Consider the following 16924-nt stretch of genomic DNA (forward strand, 5'->3'; position numbering starts at 1 on the left):
GCACTTGTATGGAATGAATGAAACTTGCCACGTGTAAATCCAAAGCTGGTTATAGACATAGACTGCTTCAATATACGAGGAATCTGATTGGTGCTGAACATTGTGTAATCATCACCAAACATCTTCACTTTTGACCTTATGATGGAGGGAAGGTCATTGATTAAGCAGCTGAAGATGGTTGGGCCGAGGACACTACACTGAGGAACTCTTGTAGAGATGTCCTGGAGCTAAGGTGACTGACCTCCATCAACCACAACCATATTCATTTCTGCTAGACGTGAATCCAACCCGTGGAGAATTGCCTCGATTCTCATTGACTTGTTTTGCTAGTGCTCCTTGCTGCCACATTTGACCAAATGTGGTCTTGATGTCAAGGGAGTCACTCTCACTTAACTCTGAAATTCAGCTCTTTTGTCCATGTTTGAATCAAGGCGGCAGTGAAGCCAGGAGTTGAGTGCCCTGGCGGAACCCAAACTGAGCATCAGTGAGCAGTTTATTGCTAAGCATTTGCTTCATAGCACTATTGGTGTCCCCTGCGATCACCTTATTGATAATTAAGAGTAAACTGATAAGGTGGTAATTGGCCGGTTGGATTTATCTTACTTTTTGTAGGCAGCACATACATAGGCAGTTTTCTTCATTGCTGGGTAGATGTCCATGTTGTAGTTGTACTCGAATAGCTTGGCAAGGGAGGCAGAAAATGCTCCAGTACATATCTTCAGTACTGTTGTCAGAATGTTGTTGGGACGCATAGTCTTTACAGTATACAGTGCCTTCAGTTGTGTCTCAATATACAACAGAGTGAACCGAACTGGCTGAACACTGACATCAGCAATACTAGGGGCCTCTAGAAAATGTAAAGAAAGATTATCCACTCAGCTTTGCTGGCGGAAGCTTGTTGCAAAATATTCAGCTTGATCTTTTGCACTGATGTGCCAGGCTGCCCAGCATTGAAAATGGTGATATCTGTCTTCTTTTCCCAGTGAGTTGGTTAATTGCCCACAACTATTGATGATTCGATGTGGTAAGACTGGGGATCTTGTCTGTTGGTTGTAGAATTGCTTAGCACTACCTATCACTTACTGCTTCTGCTGCTATGCATGTTGGTAGTCCTGTGTTGTTGGTGACTTCAGTAGAAATACAAACCAGGAGATATAAAAAGAGCTGCTGATTTTCTGTTACCTTTTTTAAACCATAAGGCTGAATATTATCTCCAATGAGAGAATGCAACCTTTGCACTGAAACAAGTACAAATGTGACTTTTATTTCGACCAAATGATTTTTAGTGATTTTTTTTAATGATGTGCATATCAAAATAAGCCCTGATTTTTATTAATTGAGTTACGTTTGGGCTGTTATTTTTTCTTAAGGTGCCAAATAGAAAAAATGGGGTCCTACTGAGAGATTGGGTAGTTAGTTTCATTGGAAGATATCCTCACCTTCAAATGACAACAAATTATTAATGAATTTCTGCATAGAAGTCACCTATTGAATGTTTTGTGAATGAACAAAAATAATCTTGATTGAACAAATACATTGTCTTTAGAGATATTCTGCAGCTTAACAGTAATAGAATGTTTTTATTTGTGAGTCTTTAAAAAAAAATAGGTTGTTGGGCTCAGTCCCTATTGCAGCTTTTCCTCAAAACCGGGTAAGCAGAAAAAACAGAAAAGGGTTGCACAAACTAAAATGCAGTCACAAAATTAGATTCACTTTTTTTTATTGCAAAGCACCAGAGAAATGAGACAGAATTTAACTGCAGCACAAAACTTAGCTTTAACCTTTCAGATCCTGCTTTTCTGCTGCAGATTGCAGCGTGACATCAAATTATTTACTACATTAACAATGTTCAAAGTGTATCATAAATCAACAATATAAATATAATGGAAATGGAGGAGGAGCAAGGTAGTAACAAGAACTGTCAGAATTTCTCCTGCATAACATCATATTCTTTTTAAAAATAAAACCGACTTGGAAAACTTAATTTGCTCCAATTAATGTCATATTACAAAGCTGCTACAACCAGTACTAAAAGCTGTGTATGTATATACACAAAAGGTGGCTGAGTGGGAGGAAGAAAGGAAAAGTTCACAACAACTTGCCTCAGAATGCATAGAAATGAAAATGTTACAAGAAAATTCCATCATGTTATGAGTTAATATGCAGATAACAAAAAACAATTATTTTATTTATAGCAAACTGTACAGTGATGATTAAATCATGTTTGTTATTTTATAAACAGAAGTGGATGGATGTTCAATATATTTAGTCATGTTCAACACAGCTACTTGCTTAGTGACTCATAGTAAGTAAATGATGATAAATTGTTCTCCACTTTGCTATCAACACCCAAGTCACAGCACAATAGTTCATGATTATTATTACAAGCAGATCAGAAAAGCATAGAATTGAATTGCTTTCATCTCATGGAATGCTGACTGGAAGCATACTGAAGGCATGCAAAATGATAGTTCTTTAAGTATTGCCTAAGGTAATGTATTGCTTTAAATTAGAAGAGTATTTGAGATTTTTAAACAGCAGAGTCCACTGAATATATTTCACCATATGACTGCTTTGTTTTTAATTAGAAAATTACCTGTATAAATCATTTTTGCTATAATAAAATGAGCCATTTTTGATTAGAATTATACTGTTTACATTTCTTTGCCAAGATGGTGTGTATTGTTCTTATTAAATTAGGTACTTGGGAACAGGTTAAGTAACACAGCTGTATTTAAAAATATATATAATGGCACTGGCAATTCTTATTTCATGAAAGTTCTTTTGGGAAATTGTACTAAATGTTTGTGAATATTAAATCCGATCTGTATTCCTTGGTGCCACCTAAAACTGCATGAATAGTGTTGTTGCATTTCCCGCAGTACTCTTTCAATCAGCTTTTTATCCCCATCGTGGAAAATAAAATTGTTCCTTCTCAGACACTCAGATTTATGTCAGACCACAAAACATTTTGGCCAGAACAATTTATATATTTTTGTAAAAACTGTGAACTCATTGATGCTTCAACTACTTACATCAGATGCACTTACCAAATGTGGGCTTTCTTTGATTCAGTGTAAGTCGGTATGGGCAGAGGCCATTGCTTAGTAATAAATGCTAGAAACTCTACTATGATTATGTGGATTTGTGTATAAATAAAAACGCATTTGCAATGAGGATATTTTGTGTGTAAACATACAACATTTTAATCAAAGTCAACACATTTTTTAAGTTAATACTGACAATTCACAGGTTTGAAAAGGCAATTACCCAACTAAAATGTACATCTGTTTTTGATTTAAGCATTAAATTAACACTATATCCAGAAGAAAACAAAATCATCACACCAAATTTTCATCATGTGCATACTGACTTTTTGTATGGCCTTGTATCTGATAATAGAAAACATTAAATTTTACACCACATTTTTATATGTATGAAAAGCCAATGCGCTCCTCTTGTCAAATCTACTTTGCAGAAAATTTCAACATTATTGCCCCTCTCTCCCCTCATCAAATCAAATGTTATTTATACCTCTAGATATAAAAGGCACAGTTTCATAGATTGCATTCACTCTGTTTGTAGGAGTATGCTCATGTGTAGTATCAGATAACGCCAATACTTAAACCATCTCATAAAGAAAGGCATAATCTAACAAAATGCCCCATCAAGACACCAAAGGAGTTTGAAAATAGTGTTTCAATCTGGGTGCTCTTGCTTGATGCAAATGCTTAAATCAAAATAAGTCCCGAATACTTTGCACATGTTCAAATTTCATGTCAAATATATGTGCAATTATTATGGTTGGGCTTCTGTTCTTTGTGAATGGTGCTCATTATGTATACCGTGTGCAATGAAAGACTAAGTTGCATAACTAAATTAATCCAATCAATCTGGGTGACTTGCATTTCTGGGAATATGAAGCTAAGTACTATAGAACGGTCACAATCTAACTGAGTTGGTTACCTTCATACTTGCAGTTAAGAAAACAAAATGCTACAGTTGTTATCATTAAAGAAACTTTCTTTGCATTTAGTGAATGTTTTTTTTAACGTGCAATAAAAATACTTATGTATATATTTGCAAGTTATGAGAACATCCATTAACAACAAGTACTTACTGTATCTACACAGCAGCACGCTAGGAGCAGCTTTGTATCTCACTATTGAATAGAAATTTGAACATTGAATACAAACATCTTTAATTATAATCAAATAGCCGACCTCGTATTGTATTTACACCACAGCTGTCCACTGTTTAACACTGCTTTCACCATGAATACGTAGAATTATATCAGATCATTCATGTGCCAAGTAATATAAGAAATATTCCAATTAATGGCTTAAACATCATGGAAAGGATGCAGTAAAACAGTGAAAGACAGCAGGCACCAGGTAAACAAAGGGTGCAACAAGTATTTATTGAATAATTGACCAATATTTAAGCTGCAACAACTTTAAATAACTCTATGCATATTATGAAAAGCATTTTCTACCAAAAGCTGTATCTTGTCCAAAGTTTACCAAAGCAACATCAAGTTTCACCTTGCATGCCACTTTGTAGTTCATCCCTTTGAACTGTATATTATTGTTTCTCTTTAAATAATGATATTTTGTGATTGAGCAGAATTTGTCCATATTTGTTTGGTGCATCTCAGAGAATAATTGATCTTTTGATACTTCACTGTAATTAACTGTGAAGATCCTTCAACACTTCCAGTGCCCTGAAATATATTTTAAGCAATTCTGTACAACTCTGCAACTCATTCTCTTGTAGCCCAAAGAACAAAACTCTGGCAAAAGTACATATTGCATGTAACAGTCTTGATTTTTAGCTAGTCAAAGCTGCATTTCTGGTTGGTAAAACTCCATTGCAATTAACACCACTAAACATTTAAGTCAACTGATTAAACTATACCAACCACAACAATGTGCTGTAGTCCTGTTTTAGGGTGGTCATGAACTTGATAATGCTACACTTTTGCTAAAGCAATAACATGCAGTTTACTGACGTTCGCCTAGCATGTCTTATCAGATATGAAAAACAGAAGAGTTTTCCAACATTACTGTTTTCCTGAGCAAATTAGTTTTTAAACATCCCAGACTAATATAACAGTAAAACGGGATTTCTAGGCTGTTATGTTGGACAACTTGTCACAAAAGTAAAGAATCATCCATTCAAACACGAATTTAAACCATCTTGTTTCTTGTGCAACAGCAGTTTTCAATCTACAACCAGCATTGAAGTGCTTTCTTTTACGTGAATCAATTGACAGTTTTACCTGGGACTGGAATAGTGTTGGCTTTCACAGTAGAACCCTAGAGCAACATCCTACAGCAAGTTTTCTCCAGGGTGTTGTTTGGGCCTTTGACTCGTGTTCATATAGCAGTGGCTTCATGTTTTATATCATGGTTGTGTCTGTGTTTAAGTTCACAAAGCGATGCTCCTAATATATCAACTGCTTCTTCTACATGGCCCGCAAAACAGGAACTCTCCCTGTGATTGTTATTTTTGTCCTTAATCTTGTCAACTCCAATAATGTAATGGGGTTGTAGATGATAGAGGTCTTGTTATTACTTAGTGAAGCCAACCATTGCAGATTTAAAAAAAAAATTCAGCTTGGTACAGTGTTATCATGGCTTCTAGCCAGGTTTATGAATTTTATCAAAGTCTTGCAACAGGAATAAAAATGTACATTTTGTGTCTCCAACCTTGGTTAGCCTTGTTTCATCAATGTCTCCAAAAGGCTTGTAAGATGCCAGAACTGAAGTCGTTTAAATAGATACATCAGCCTGCCTGAAATTGCAGTAGTTCAAGTAAATGTTAACAGGAACATCCCCAATTGAATGTATTCTGAGTGTAATACACTTTCAAAATTCTACATTGACCCATCATCCAAACCAAGCATTAGTTTCCAAGTGAAAATGTCACAAAACACATTGCAATCCATACTCTGGAAGTTGAAATCATGCTTCAAACAATGAGACAGTTACATTATATAAGATACTTAATACTGTACTACCCCTGTGCTCTTTTAACTACATTTTCCCCTAGTAAATACACTTGCTATTTTTTAAAGTAGAAAATTGTGTGTGTGTGTGTGTGTGTGTGTGTATGTCTTCAAGGTTTTGGGTAGGGTGGGGGTAAGGTTCAGGATACAGCATGCATGTAATTGGCGAGTCAGAATGATTTCTATAATTTAACAGAACTGTCAAGCAGTTCATGGTCAAGTGCCAGATGTGGAATCAGAAACAGCAGACATTAATATATCTCTTTGGTAGCCCCCTTTATGGGATATCCTGCACAATGTTTTAATTCTTTTTGATTTATATATCTAATGTGTTGCCTTTTGAAATATCATGCTGAGACTTTTCACAGGTAGACTTCTCTTCTCGTGAGTTGAGAAACAGAAGATGGCTTGAAATCTGCTGTTTGTGTCAGGGGTATATCTTCAGGATTGCCTTCCTCATTTTTAGCATAACTAGCATTGTTGAAGTTCTCGTATGATGAAGTCAGCCTCTTGTTGAGAAGGTTTCGATTGCGATCACCTATAATCTGAGGGGCACCATTGGCGAGCTTCTCTTGACTGCCTCGATCTGCGACAGGCATGAATGTAGAAAGCTTGGGTGGGTTCTTTTTTCTTCTCTCTGGTGAGGTGCGCACTGGCATCCAACAGGAGTCAGAGTGGCCAAACTCATCACATTCACGTGTACATTTTCCTGTCAAAGCTACATCAGGCAAAGGCCTTGAATCTGTGGAAAAAGAATAAAATCCTGTTAATGGGTAATGCGCATTTTCAGTGTATCAAATACAAAGCTGAGACTTTCACATTACTCCTGCAGATGCTCAATTATTCAGATAGTTTTGCTCCACTGCAGTAATGTCTCCAATGCTTTGCAAAAAGCCATGTTTATCATTTCCCCTGCCCTTCTGGCAAAGCAGGATCAGCTCTCAGAAAATTTCTAATCAGCAAATGCATTGATTATAAATGTCAACAGATATTTCTTACACATGACATACAAATATAATGGGTGTCTTGCTTTTTATTCTCTTGCAGGATCTCATGGTTTCCTAAAATTACTTAAAACTTTTTTAAAAAAGCTCAATATCAGCTATTAGGTTCCCCTAGTCTGCTTAGTTATTCAATACTACCAGGGCTGATCTGATTTGTGGCCTTAACTCCACATTTCTGCCTGCCCCCACCCCAAATAAGCCTCGGTTCCTTTGTAGGTCAAAAATTTGTCCAACTCAGCCTTGGAAATATTGAATGACCCAGCCTCCACTGCTTTCTCAGACAAACATTCTAAAGATTAACAGACTCTCAGGAGCCGATATTTCTCCTCATTTCGATCTTTAAATGACAGACGCCTTATTTTGAAACTGTGACCCCTTGTTCTGGACTATCTCTTGACGAGAAACATTCTTTCAGCATCTACATTGTCAAGCCCCCTCAAAACCTTATATCATAGAATCCCTATAGTGTGGAAACAAGCCCTTCGGCCCAACAAGTCCACACCGAACCTCAGAGCATCCCACCCATTCCCGTTCCCCCTATAATCCACCTAATCTAAACATCCCTGAAAACTATGGGCAATTTAGCATGGCCAATCCACCTAACTTGCACATCTTTGTACTGTGGGAGGAAACCGGAGCACCCAGAGGAAACCCACGCAGACACGGGGAGACCCGAGGCTGGACTCAAAGCCGGATTACTGGTGCTGTGAGGCAGCAATGCTGACCACTGAGCCATATGTTTCAATAAATCACCCTTCAACGTTGTAAACTCCAATATGCATAGGCCCAACTTGTTCAACATTTCTTCACAAGACAATATTTCAGTCCAGGAATCAATTTGGTGCAACTTCTTTAAACTGAGTCCAATGCAACTGTATCCCATCTTAAGTGTGGAGACCAGAAACATTCAGGAGTAATTTCAATTAAGTCTCACCAATGCCCTGGACAGATTTAGTACATCTTCCCCATTCCTAAATGCCATTTGTTTCCCTCACCCCACTGTAACAAATATCAACAATTCAGTTATTTTCTTCATTAATTGCTACAACTCCGTGTTCACACCGTTTTGTGATTCACATATAAGGAAACTCAGATCCCTCTGTCCTGCAGGATCTTGAGACGTCTCTCCATTTAAAACATATTCTCCTTTTCCATTCTTCCCATCAAAATTTTCCATGTTATATTCCATCTAACAGATTTTGGCCTACTTACTTACCCTATGTACCCTTGCAAATGTTTTATGTCCTCACAATAATTTCATCATATGAAAAGATGTACATCATATTAGTTTGACATTTCTGGCATTTCCTCATTTGCCATTATTTATTTCACAACCTCAACACCTAAGAATTCAATACTTGTTTAGCTAATGTCCTTTTTATAACTTGTAGAAGCTCTTACTGTCTAATAGTTCTTGCTAGTTTATATTTTGATTTTTGACTCCTTATTTTTTTAAGTCAGCTTTTGCTAGTTTCTAGAATTTGCCCAATCTTCTAGCCGACTGCTAATCTTAGTAACATTATGTGCTGTTTAATTAATTTGATACTACCATTAACTTTCTCACTTAGCCATAGATGGTGCATCCTTCTTAGTGAGTCTTTCTTTGCAATTCAATATAACTTTGTTGAAACATCTTATGTGTACGCCATTGCTTCTCTATGGTCTTACCTTTTCACTTAATTTCCCAGTCCACTGTTGCTAATTTCATACTTCTGTGCCTTTATTTAAGTTTTGCAGACTAATTTTAGACTTGGACTTCTCATCCACAAACTGATTATGACATCATATAATGTTATGATCACGATAACCTAGAGGATCTTTGCCTTGATCTCATTATACATTACCAGGTCTAAAACTGCTTGTTCCCTGGTTGGTTCCGGAATGTATTGTTCTGAGAAACTGTCTCAAATACACTCTATGAATTCATCCTCAAGGCTACCTGTGGCAATTTGATTTGTCCATTATATATGAAATTTAAAATCACCCATGATTTTGCTCTTGATTCCTTATCAGTACCCAAACCCTTGATAAATACTCTGTTCTACAGCGTAGAGTTGGGGGAGGGGGTGCAATAAAATGATCTCGCTAGAGACTTCTTTCCCTTGCTATTTCTTCTCTTCATGCATACTGGTTCTATATCTCGACTTGTCTGAGGCTAGGTAATTCCTAACTGTTGTACTGATTCCATCAGTGATTAACAGAACTCACTAATCTTATACAGTCACAGAGTTATACACCATGGAAACAGACCCTTCAGTCCAACTCATCTAACCAGGTTTACCAAACTGAACTAGTCCCATTCGTCTGCATTTGGCCCGTATCCCTCTAAACCTTTCCCATGTATCTGTCCAAATGTCTTAAATTTTATAACTCTACCTACATCTACCACTTCCTCTGGCATTTCATTCCACATACATACCACTCTCTGTGTGAAAATGTTGCCCCTCAGGCCCTTTTTAAATCTTTCTCCTCTCTTTTTAAAATTATATACCCTAGTTCTGAACTCCCCTACCATTGGGAAAAAATCTTTGCTATTCACCTTTCTATGCCCGTCAAGTTTTTATAAACCTCTACAAGGTCACCCCCCGCCAAATTTCTGTGCTCCAGTAGTCCCAGCCTACCCAGCCTCTCCTCATAACTCAATCTCTCCAGTCACGGTAATATCCTTGTCAATCTCTTCTGCACCCTTTCCAATTTAATAATGTCCTTCTTCTAGCAGGGGAACCAGAACTGTTCACAGTACTCCAAAAGTGGCCATACCAACATCCTCTACAACCACCAATATGATGTCTCAACTCTTATCCACAATGGTCTGAGCAATGAAGGCAAGCGTGCCAAATGCCTTTTTTACCATCTTGTCTTACTGTGATGCAACTTTCAAGGAACTATTCAGCTGAACCCCTAGGTCTCTCTCGACAACACTTCCAGGACCCTACCATTAACTGTGTAAGTCCTGCCCTTGTTCATCTTACCAAAATGCAACACCTATCATTTATCTAAATTAAACTCCATCTACCACTCCTTAGCCCATTGACCCAGTTTATGAAGATCCCTTTGTAATCTTAGATAACTTTATTCACTGTTGACTCTACCACCAATTTTGGTATCATCCACAAACTTACTAACCATGCTTCCTTTATTCTCATCCAAATTGTTCACATAAATAGCAAACAACAGTGGACCCTGCACCAGTCCCTGCGAAACACTGCTGGTCACAGGCCTCCATTTTGAAAAACAACCCTTCATCACCACCTTCTGTCTGTTACCATCAAGCCAATTTTGTACCAAATTGGCAAGTTCTCCCTGATTCCTATGTTATCTGACTTTATTAACCAGTCTACCACACGGAACCTTGTCAACGGCCTTGCTAAAGTCCATGTAGACCATATCTATAGCTCTGCCCTCATCTATCTTCTTGGTCACATCCTCAAAAAACTCAATCGGGTTTGTGAGAGACAATTTCTCACGCACAAAGCCATCCCTTCATAGGACGCCATATACCAAGCATCCCCACCGTTAATTTTGTGCCCTTTCTACAGCTTAATTACACAATTTGCTGGGACACTGCTCCATGACAGCTCAAGTGAGACCTTGCAACAAATACAACTTGCTTTCTCCCCAGTACTGATGTCAATGCCCCAATAATTGAAACCCGTTTCCTCAACATCTTTGAGCCATACTTTATTTTCCTGTGAATAGAAAAGGCATCATAAAATGTATTAGAATTTAATGACTTAATGGTGTTAGCTGTAACTTTTGGCTATGGTACAAAATAAATAATAATCTATGCTTTGCATTTTGGGTTTCTGGCAGCAAACTGGTAGCATTTTTTTTACTTCTTTCATGGGATGTGGGTGTCACTGGAAACATTTTTGTTATCCATCCCTAATTGTTTTCTCCAAGGCTGTCTTTCCTGCAGCACTGTGGTTATTCTGTGTAGACACACCCACTGTGCTGTTAGGAAAGGAGTTACAGGATTTAACCCAGTAGCAGCAAAAGCTCACTGATAAAGGATTTGCAGGTGGTGGTGTTCACATCCATCTGCTAATCTTGCCCTTCTAGATGGTGGATGTTGTGCAGTTGGATGATGCTGCCAAAGCAGCCTTGGGGAGCGGCTGCAGTGCATTTCATAGATGACACAATGTTATAGTGGTGGAAGAATATTTTAGGTAGTGGACATGGAGCCAAGCAAGCAACAAACTGTTTTGTCATGGATGGTGTTGAGCTTCTTGAGTGTTGCTGGAGTTGCACTCATTGAGGCAAGTGGAGACCGTTCCATTACATTCTACTTCTGTTTTGTGGACGATGGGAAGACCGATAGTGTAGATGATGGGAAGACCGATAGTGTAGATGATGGAAAGACCCAAAGAAGAATCCCTTGCCTCTGACCTACTCTTGTAGCTGCAGCAAAAAGTGGCCGGTCCAGTTCAGTTTCTGGTCATATTGAACGTTCAGGATGTTGGAAGTAGGGAATTTGGCAACGTCAATACTACTGAATATCAAGGGACTATGTCTGGATTCTTGTGTTGTGGAGGGATATCTCCTGGCACCTATGTGGCATGAATGTTACTTGCCGTTTACCAGTCCAAGCCTGAATAATTTCCAGGTCAAACTGCATGTGGACACACACTGATTCAGCATTTGAGGAATCACAAATGAGAAGTCATCAGCAAACACTCCCACCTCTGAGTTTATAATGGAGTAAAGTCATTGATGAAGCACATGAAGATGTTTGGATCTAGGACACTACCCTGAAGAGCTCTTGCTGAGACATCCTGGAAATGCAGGTGCTGAAGATACAAAATAAAACTAGAAGTTGCTGGAAACAAATCTGAAACATAACTCTGTAGTTTTCTGTAGATAGGAGCAGGAATAAGCCATGTGACCCTTTGAGTCTGCTCTGTCATTCATTATGATCGTGGTTGATCATCCAATTCAATGGCCTATTTCTGCTTTTACCTTTGATCCCTTTAGCCCCAAATGCTACATTCAACTCCTTCTTGAAATCAAACAATGTTTTGCCTTCAATTGTCTCTGTGGCTACAAGTTGCACAAGCTCACCACTCTGGCTGAAGAGATTTCTCCTCACCTCAGAATGGTTTAGCCTGTATCCTTAATTTGTGACTCTTGGTTCTGGACTTCTCCGGCGTCAGAAACATCCTTCCTATGTTTACCCTGTCTAGAATTTTATCATTTTATAGGTTTCTATGAGATCCCCCCCACCTCCGGTCTTCTGAATTCCAGCAAGTATAATGTTAACTTATTTAAGGTCTCCTCATACGGCAGTCCTGCCTTCCCAGGAATAGTCTGGCAAATCTTCACTGCAGTCCCTCCAGAACATCGTTCCTCAGATAAGGAGACCAGAACTGCACACAATATTCTAGATGTGGTCTCATCATTGCATCATCCCTGCTCCTGTATTCAAATCCTCTCGCGATGAAGACCAACACACAATTTGCCTTCATAACCACCTGCATGCTTGCCTTCACTGAGCGGTATACAAGAGGACTCAGGTCTCATTGCACATTTCGTTATGGATTTCGCTGCCTCTACTTATAGCCATTCAAATAATAATCTGCCTTCTTGTATGTGCCATCAAAATGGATAACCTCACATTCATCCACATTTATCATGCACTTGCCCACTCACTCAGCTTGTCCAAATCACACTGCAGCATCTCTGCATTCTCCTCACAGCTCACTCTCCCACCCAGCTTTGTGTCATCTGCAATGCAGGCTTCAGTGCAGCAGGAGGTTGAAATACTTCACTAGGAGAGGGCATTTTCAGGTGATGATCACCACACTCTGTCTTGCAAGGTGTGAAGAGTGCTGGTCTGAGCAAGTCCACTCACTCCTCTCTTTCTCCTCATTTCCCATCTGAATAACCATCAGTCACAGTCACTTTCCTTAGTGTCACCTCGTGCCTATCTCTCACAGTCACTCCCCTGTTCCATCCTCTGCAGACGTTCCATGTTGCACACTCATAACGCTCTGCTTTCTCTGTTTGCAGAAGTCTGAATTCATGGGAGAAGCAAAAATCAAGGGATTGCCCTCTAGGGATCCCCTCCCCCACCAATACTGCCATGGAGGAGGCAGTCTTGGAGATTGACAGGGTGTGGACTACATATACATTAGAGATACAGAGATGGGGTCTCCCACATATCTGGTGACAGAACTGACACCTCACTGTCACACATCCATGATAATGACTAATGTTGATTTACTGTTACTACAAACTATAAGATACACACCAGCAGAATGATAGTCTTGAATCCTTATCCCATATCAGTTCTATTCCATGTCTGCAATCTCCTACAAGGTCTTTGAAGTGCTATGTAGGAGATGGAGTGGAAGGGGCTGAGGATTGCTCAGAAGAGGTTGTGCACTGCACACTAATGCAGATACACCACCTCAGTGGGTCTCTAAGACAGTTAGCTAGATTTGTCACAATGAACCACAGGTCGGGAATGAGTCAGCATTGGAGACAGAGACAGAACTGTAGAGTGCAGGATACTCCAAGCACTATTCAGCTGCCTCCGATTCAAAGAATAGGACTTTCTGAGGCAGCGATAGAAAACAGGAAAAGTTCTCTCAGCATTTCTAAAGACAGGGCACAGCATCAAAAAAATGGAAGAATCCATGTCTACCAATAGTGCCATGTTGTCTTCGGCCTTTTCCTTGATTTCCCTCGATAGAAAGGCTTAGACACCTGCACACAAAATGAAGGTTGTAGGCACCGAATAACGTCTTTGCTCTGGTCAATAAGCACCACAATAAAAATGACGGGGGAAAGCCTGACCATAACCATTTACCAAAGTGGAGCAGTAAACTGTAGTCCAGCACTTAATGAACTGAGAAATGTGGATGATTCATACAAAGCAAGACTGAGAAAGGTCACATGAAAGTGGGAGATAGTGAGAACTGCCGATGCTGGAGTCAGAGATTGTGTGGAACTGGAGGAACACAGCAGGCCACGCAGCATCAGAGGAGCAGGAAAGTTGATGTTTCAGGTTGGGACCCTTCTTCAGACACTTCTGAAGAAAGATCCTGACATGAAAGTGGGATTCTGTTCTGAGTGCCCTTACTTTTCTCCTTTGCACACTTCCATCAATGAGGACTGCACATGCTGCCTCCTGCCCTGATGGCCAAGTCTGCTACATACAGATGCTAGGAGGAGCAGTCTTTGACAGGTTACCCAGCGGCACCAGATCCCTGAGGATTTCCACCACAGATATCTCAGCTGTCAGATTTGGGAACAAGCAGCCTGCATCAAGATCAGATGGAATAAAAAGGGGTAACATTGTGTAGATGCAAGAGAAAAAGGAACAGCAGGACTTTTTTTTGTTACACAAAGGAAAATCTCTTAGGTGTTCATAACAATGTCACCAGGTTAATATTTTGAATATATGAAATGAAAGATAAACTTTATTTCAACTTGCCATTGTCCAATCATATCTATTGTTGCCTCTTGCGTGTCTGGTAGCCATCAGCATTGAGGAATAGAGCTTATGCATAAGGCAAGAATACGCAAGGAAATGAAAGGATTATTGACTGTGGGAGGGATTTCTGTCAGGGATGCGGCAGAAAACAATGGCTTCAATATTGTTGTGTCATAACGCTTCACATGCTGAAGGTATCTGAATCATGCTGTGTGAGTCCATCAAATGCAAGTTGACTGGGCACATTAGGCTCCCCCTCCTTAGAGGATACAAAGCATTCCTCACTTGCCCTATTCTGCAGCACAACATTGTGTAAAGCTCTGCAGTCCAGTACCATTCTGGACCCTCTTCAGTAGTATTTAAGGAAGGACACCCTCCGATCTGTCTGGGCACCTGAAATGCATATTCAACCACTCAACAGTTTTCTCATGGATCATCCAGGACCATGTGCCCGAAGATTAGAGGGTCAAGAATCAGTCAATTCAGTCACATGAAGATCGAGGCAGAAATGCATGACCTTGGAGTAGATCTGTTCCCATGTTTATGGGACTCTGTATCTTTCCTCGACATCAGTGGTATGGTTACTTATGGGCATCATTAGTCATATCATTCATAGGTAGTCCTGGATTCTACTGTTGTTACTCCTCTTGTGCCTCATCAGAGATCTAGGGTGCAGCTGTATAAGCCACTGTCATGCTGTAGTGGAGGCCAACATCTGAGAGGTGGGTTGACTCAAGAACAAAGGAGAGAATTTATGTATGCAGCCAGAGGAACTGGTTGAGGTCCTTTTTGAGTACTTTGCATCAGTATTCACTAAGGAGAAGGACATGGATGATGGCTAGGATTAGGGAAGTGTATGTTGATATTCTTGGGCATGTCGATATTAAGGAGGCGGCAGCATTGGGCGTCTTGAAAACCATTAGAATCCCTACAGTGCAGAAAGAGGCCATTCAGCACATTGCATCTGCATCGACCCTCTGAAGAGGATTAAGGTAGATAATTCCTCAGGGTATGATGGGATCTATCCCAGGATATTGAAGGAGGAAAGGCAGGAGATTGATGGGCTTTGACAAAGATCTTTGTATCTTCTTTAGCCACAGACAAGACCCCAGAAGACTGAAGAATAGCCGATGTTGTTCCTTTGTTTAGGAAGGGCACAGCGATAATCCAGGAAACTAAAGGCAGGTGAGCCTTACAACAGTGGTAGGGAAATTACTGGAGAAGACTCTCAGGGACAGCATTTACTTGCAATTGGAAAAGAATGGACTTATTAGGAATAATTAGCATGGCTTTATGCGGTTGTGGGGGGGTGGGGGGTGTGGGGCACAAATTCTGTTCCACAAACTTGACTGAGTTTTTTGAGGAAGTAACGAAGATAATTGATGAGGGTAGGACAATGGATGCTATCAACTAGGAGTTTACTAAAGCATTTGACAAGGTCCCCCATGGTAGACTGGTCCAGAAGATAAGTTGCATGGGATCCGTGGTAAGTTGGCAAATTTTATACAAATTTAGCTTTGTCATAGAAAACAGACGGTAGTTGTGGAGGGGTGTTTTTCTGATGAGGTCTGTAAATAGCAGTGTTACGCAAGTGCCGAGGCCTTTGTTGTATGTGATATATATAAATGACTTAGATGAAAATGTAGGTGATCTGATGAGTAAGTTTGCAGACAACACAAAAATTGGTGGAGTTGTAGATAGTGAAGAAGGTTATCAAATGATACAGCAGGATACAGATCAGTTGAAAAGTTGAGTGGTTGGGTTAGATGGATTTTACTCTGGACAAGTGTGAGGTGACGCAGTTTGGGAGGTCAAATGCAATAGGAAAGTGTACAGTAAATGGCAGGATCCTAAGGAGCATTGATACACAGAGGGATCTTGGGTGCAAAGCCATGCCTCCCTGAAAGTGGCACCACAAATGAATGAGGTGGTAAAGAAGGCATCTGGCTTGCTTCCTTAATTGATTAGGGCATTAAATATAGGAGTTGGCAAGTCATGTTGCAGTTGTATATGACTTTATTTAGGTCACATTTCGAGTATTGCGTGCAGTTCTGGTTCTCACATTGTATGAAGAATGTGGAGGCTTTGGAGAGGGTGAAAAAGGTGTTTATCAGAATGTTGCCTGGATTGGAGTGTATTAGCTATAAGGAGAGGTTGGACAAACTTGGATTGTTTTCTCTAGTGTATTGGACGCTGAGGGGTGACCTAATAAAAGAATGTAAAGTATGAGAGGCATGGATAGGATGGATAGGGAATCCTTTTCACAGGGCGGAAATGTCAAATACTAGAGGGCACAGATTTAAAATGAGGGGGAAAATTTTAAAGGAATTATGCAAGGAAAGTTTTTGACACAGAGATGGTAGGTGTCTGGAAGACACTGCCAGGGGAGATGGTAAAAGCAGATATATTAGCACAGTTTAAGAGGTATTAGGTAGACCCATGAACAGGCAGGGAATAAAGGGATAGAGACCA

At 39.7% G+C, this 16924-nt stretch overlaps 1 protein-coding gene across 1 annotated transcript in view; it reads right to left on the reverse strand.

Annotated features, from left to right (window-relative positions):
- Nucleotides 1–1784: 1784 nt before the first annotated feature.
- The window catches only part of pcdh7b (protocadherin 7b), a 360001-nt gene continuing 344861 nt past the window's right edge, over nt 1785–16924 (reverse strand). Inside the window, exon 3 of the mRNA XM_048602609.1 lies at nt 1785–6752. Coding sequence (XP_048458566.1) covers nt 6373–6752 — 380 coding nt within the window. The 3' untranslated portion in view covers nt 1785–6372. The remainder of the gene's footprint in view (nt 6753–16924) is intronic.

The sequence above is a fragment of the Rhincodon typus genome, chromosome 1 (assembly GCF_021869965.1).
Source record: "Rhincodon typus isolate 14 chromosome 1, sRhiTyp1.1, whole genome shotgun sequence".
NCBI lineage: Eukaryota > Metazoa > Chordata > Chondrichthyes > Orectolobiformes > Rhincodontidae > Rhincodon > Rhincodon typus.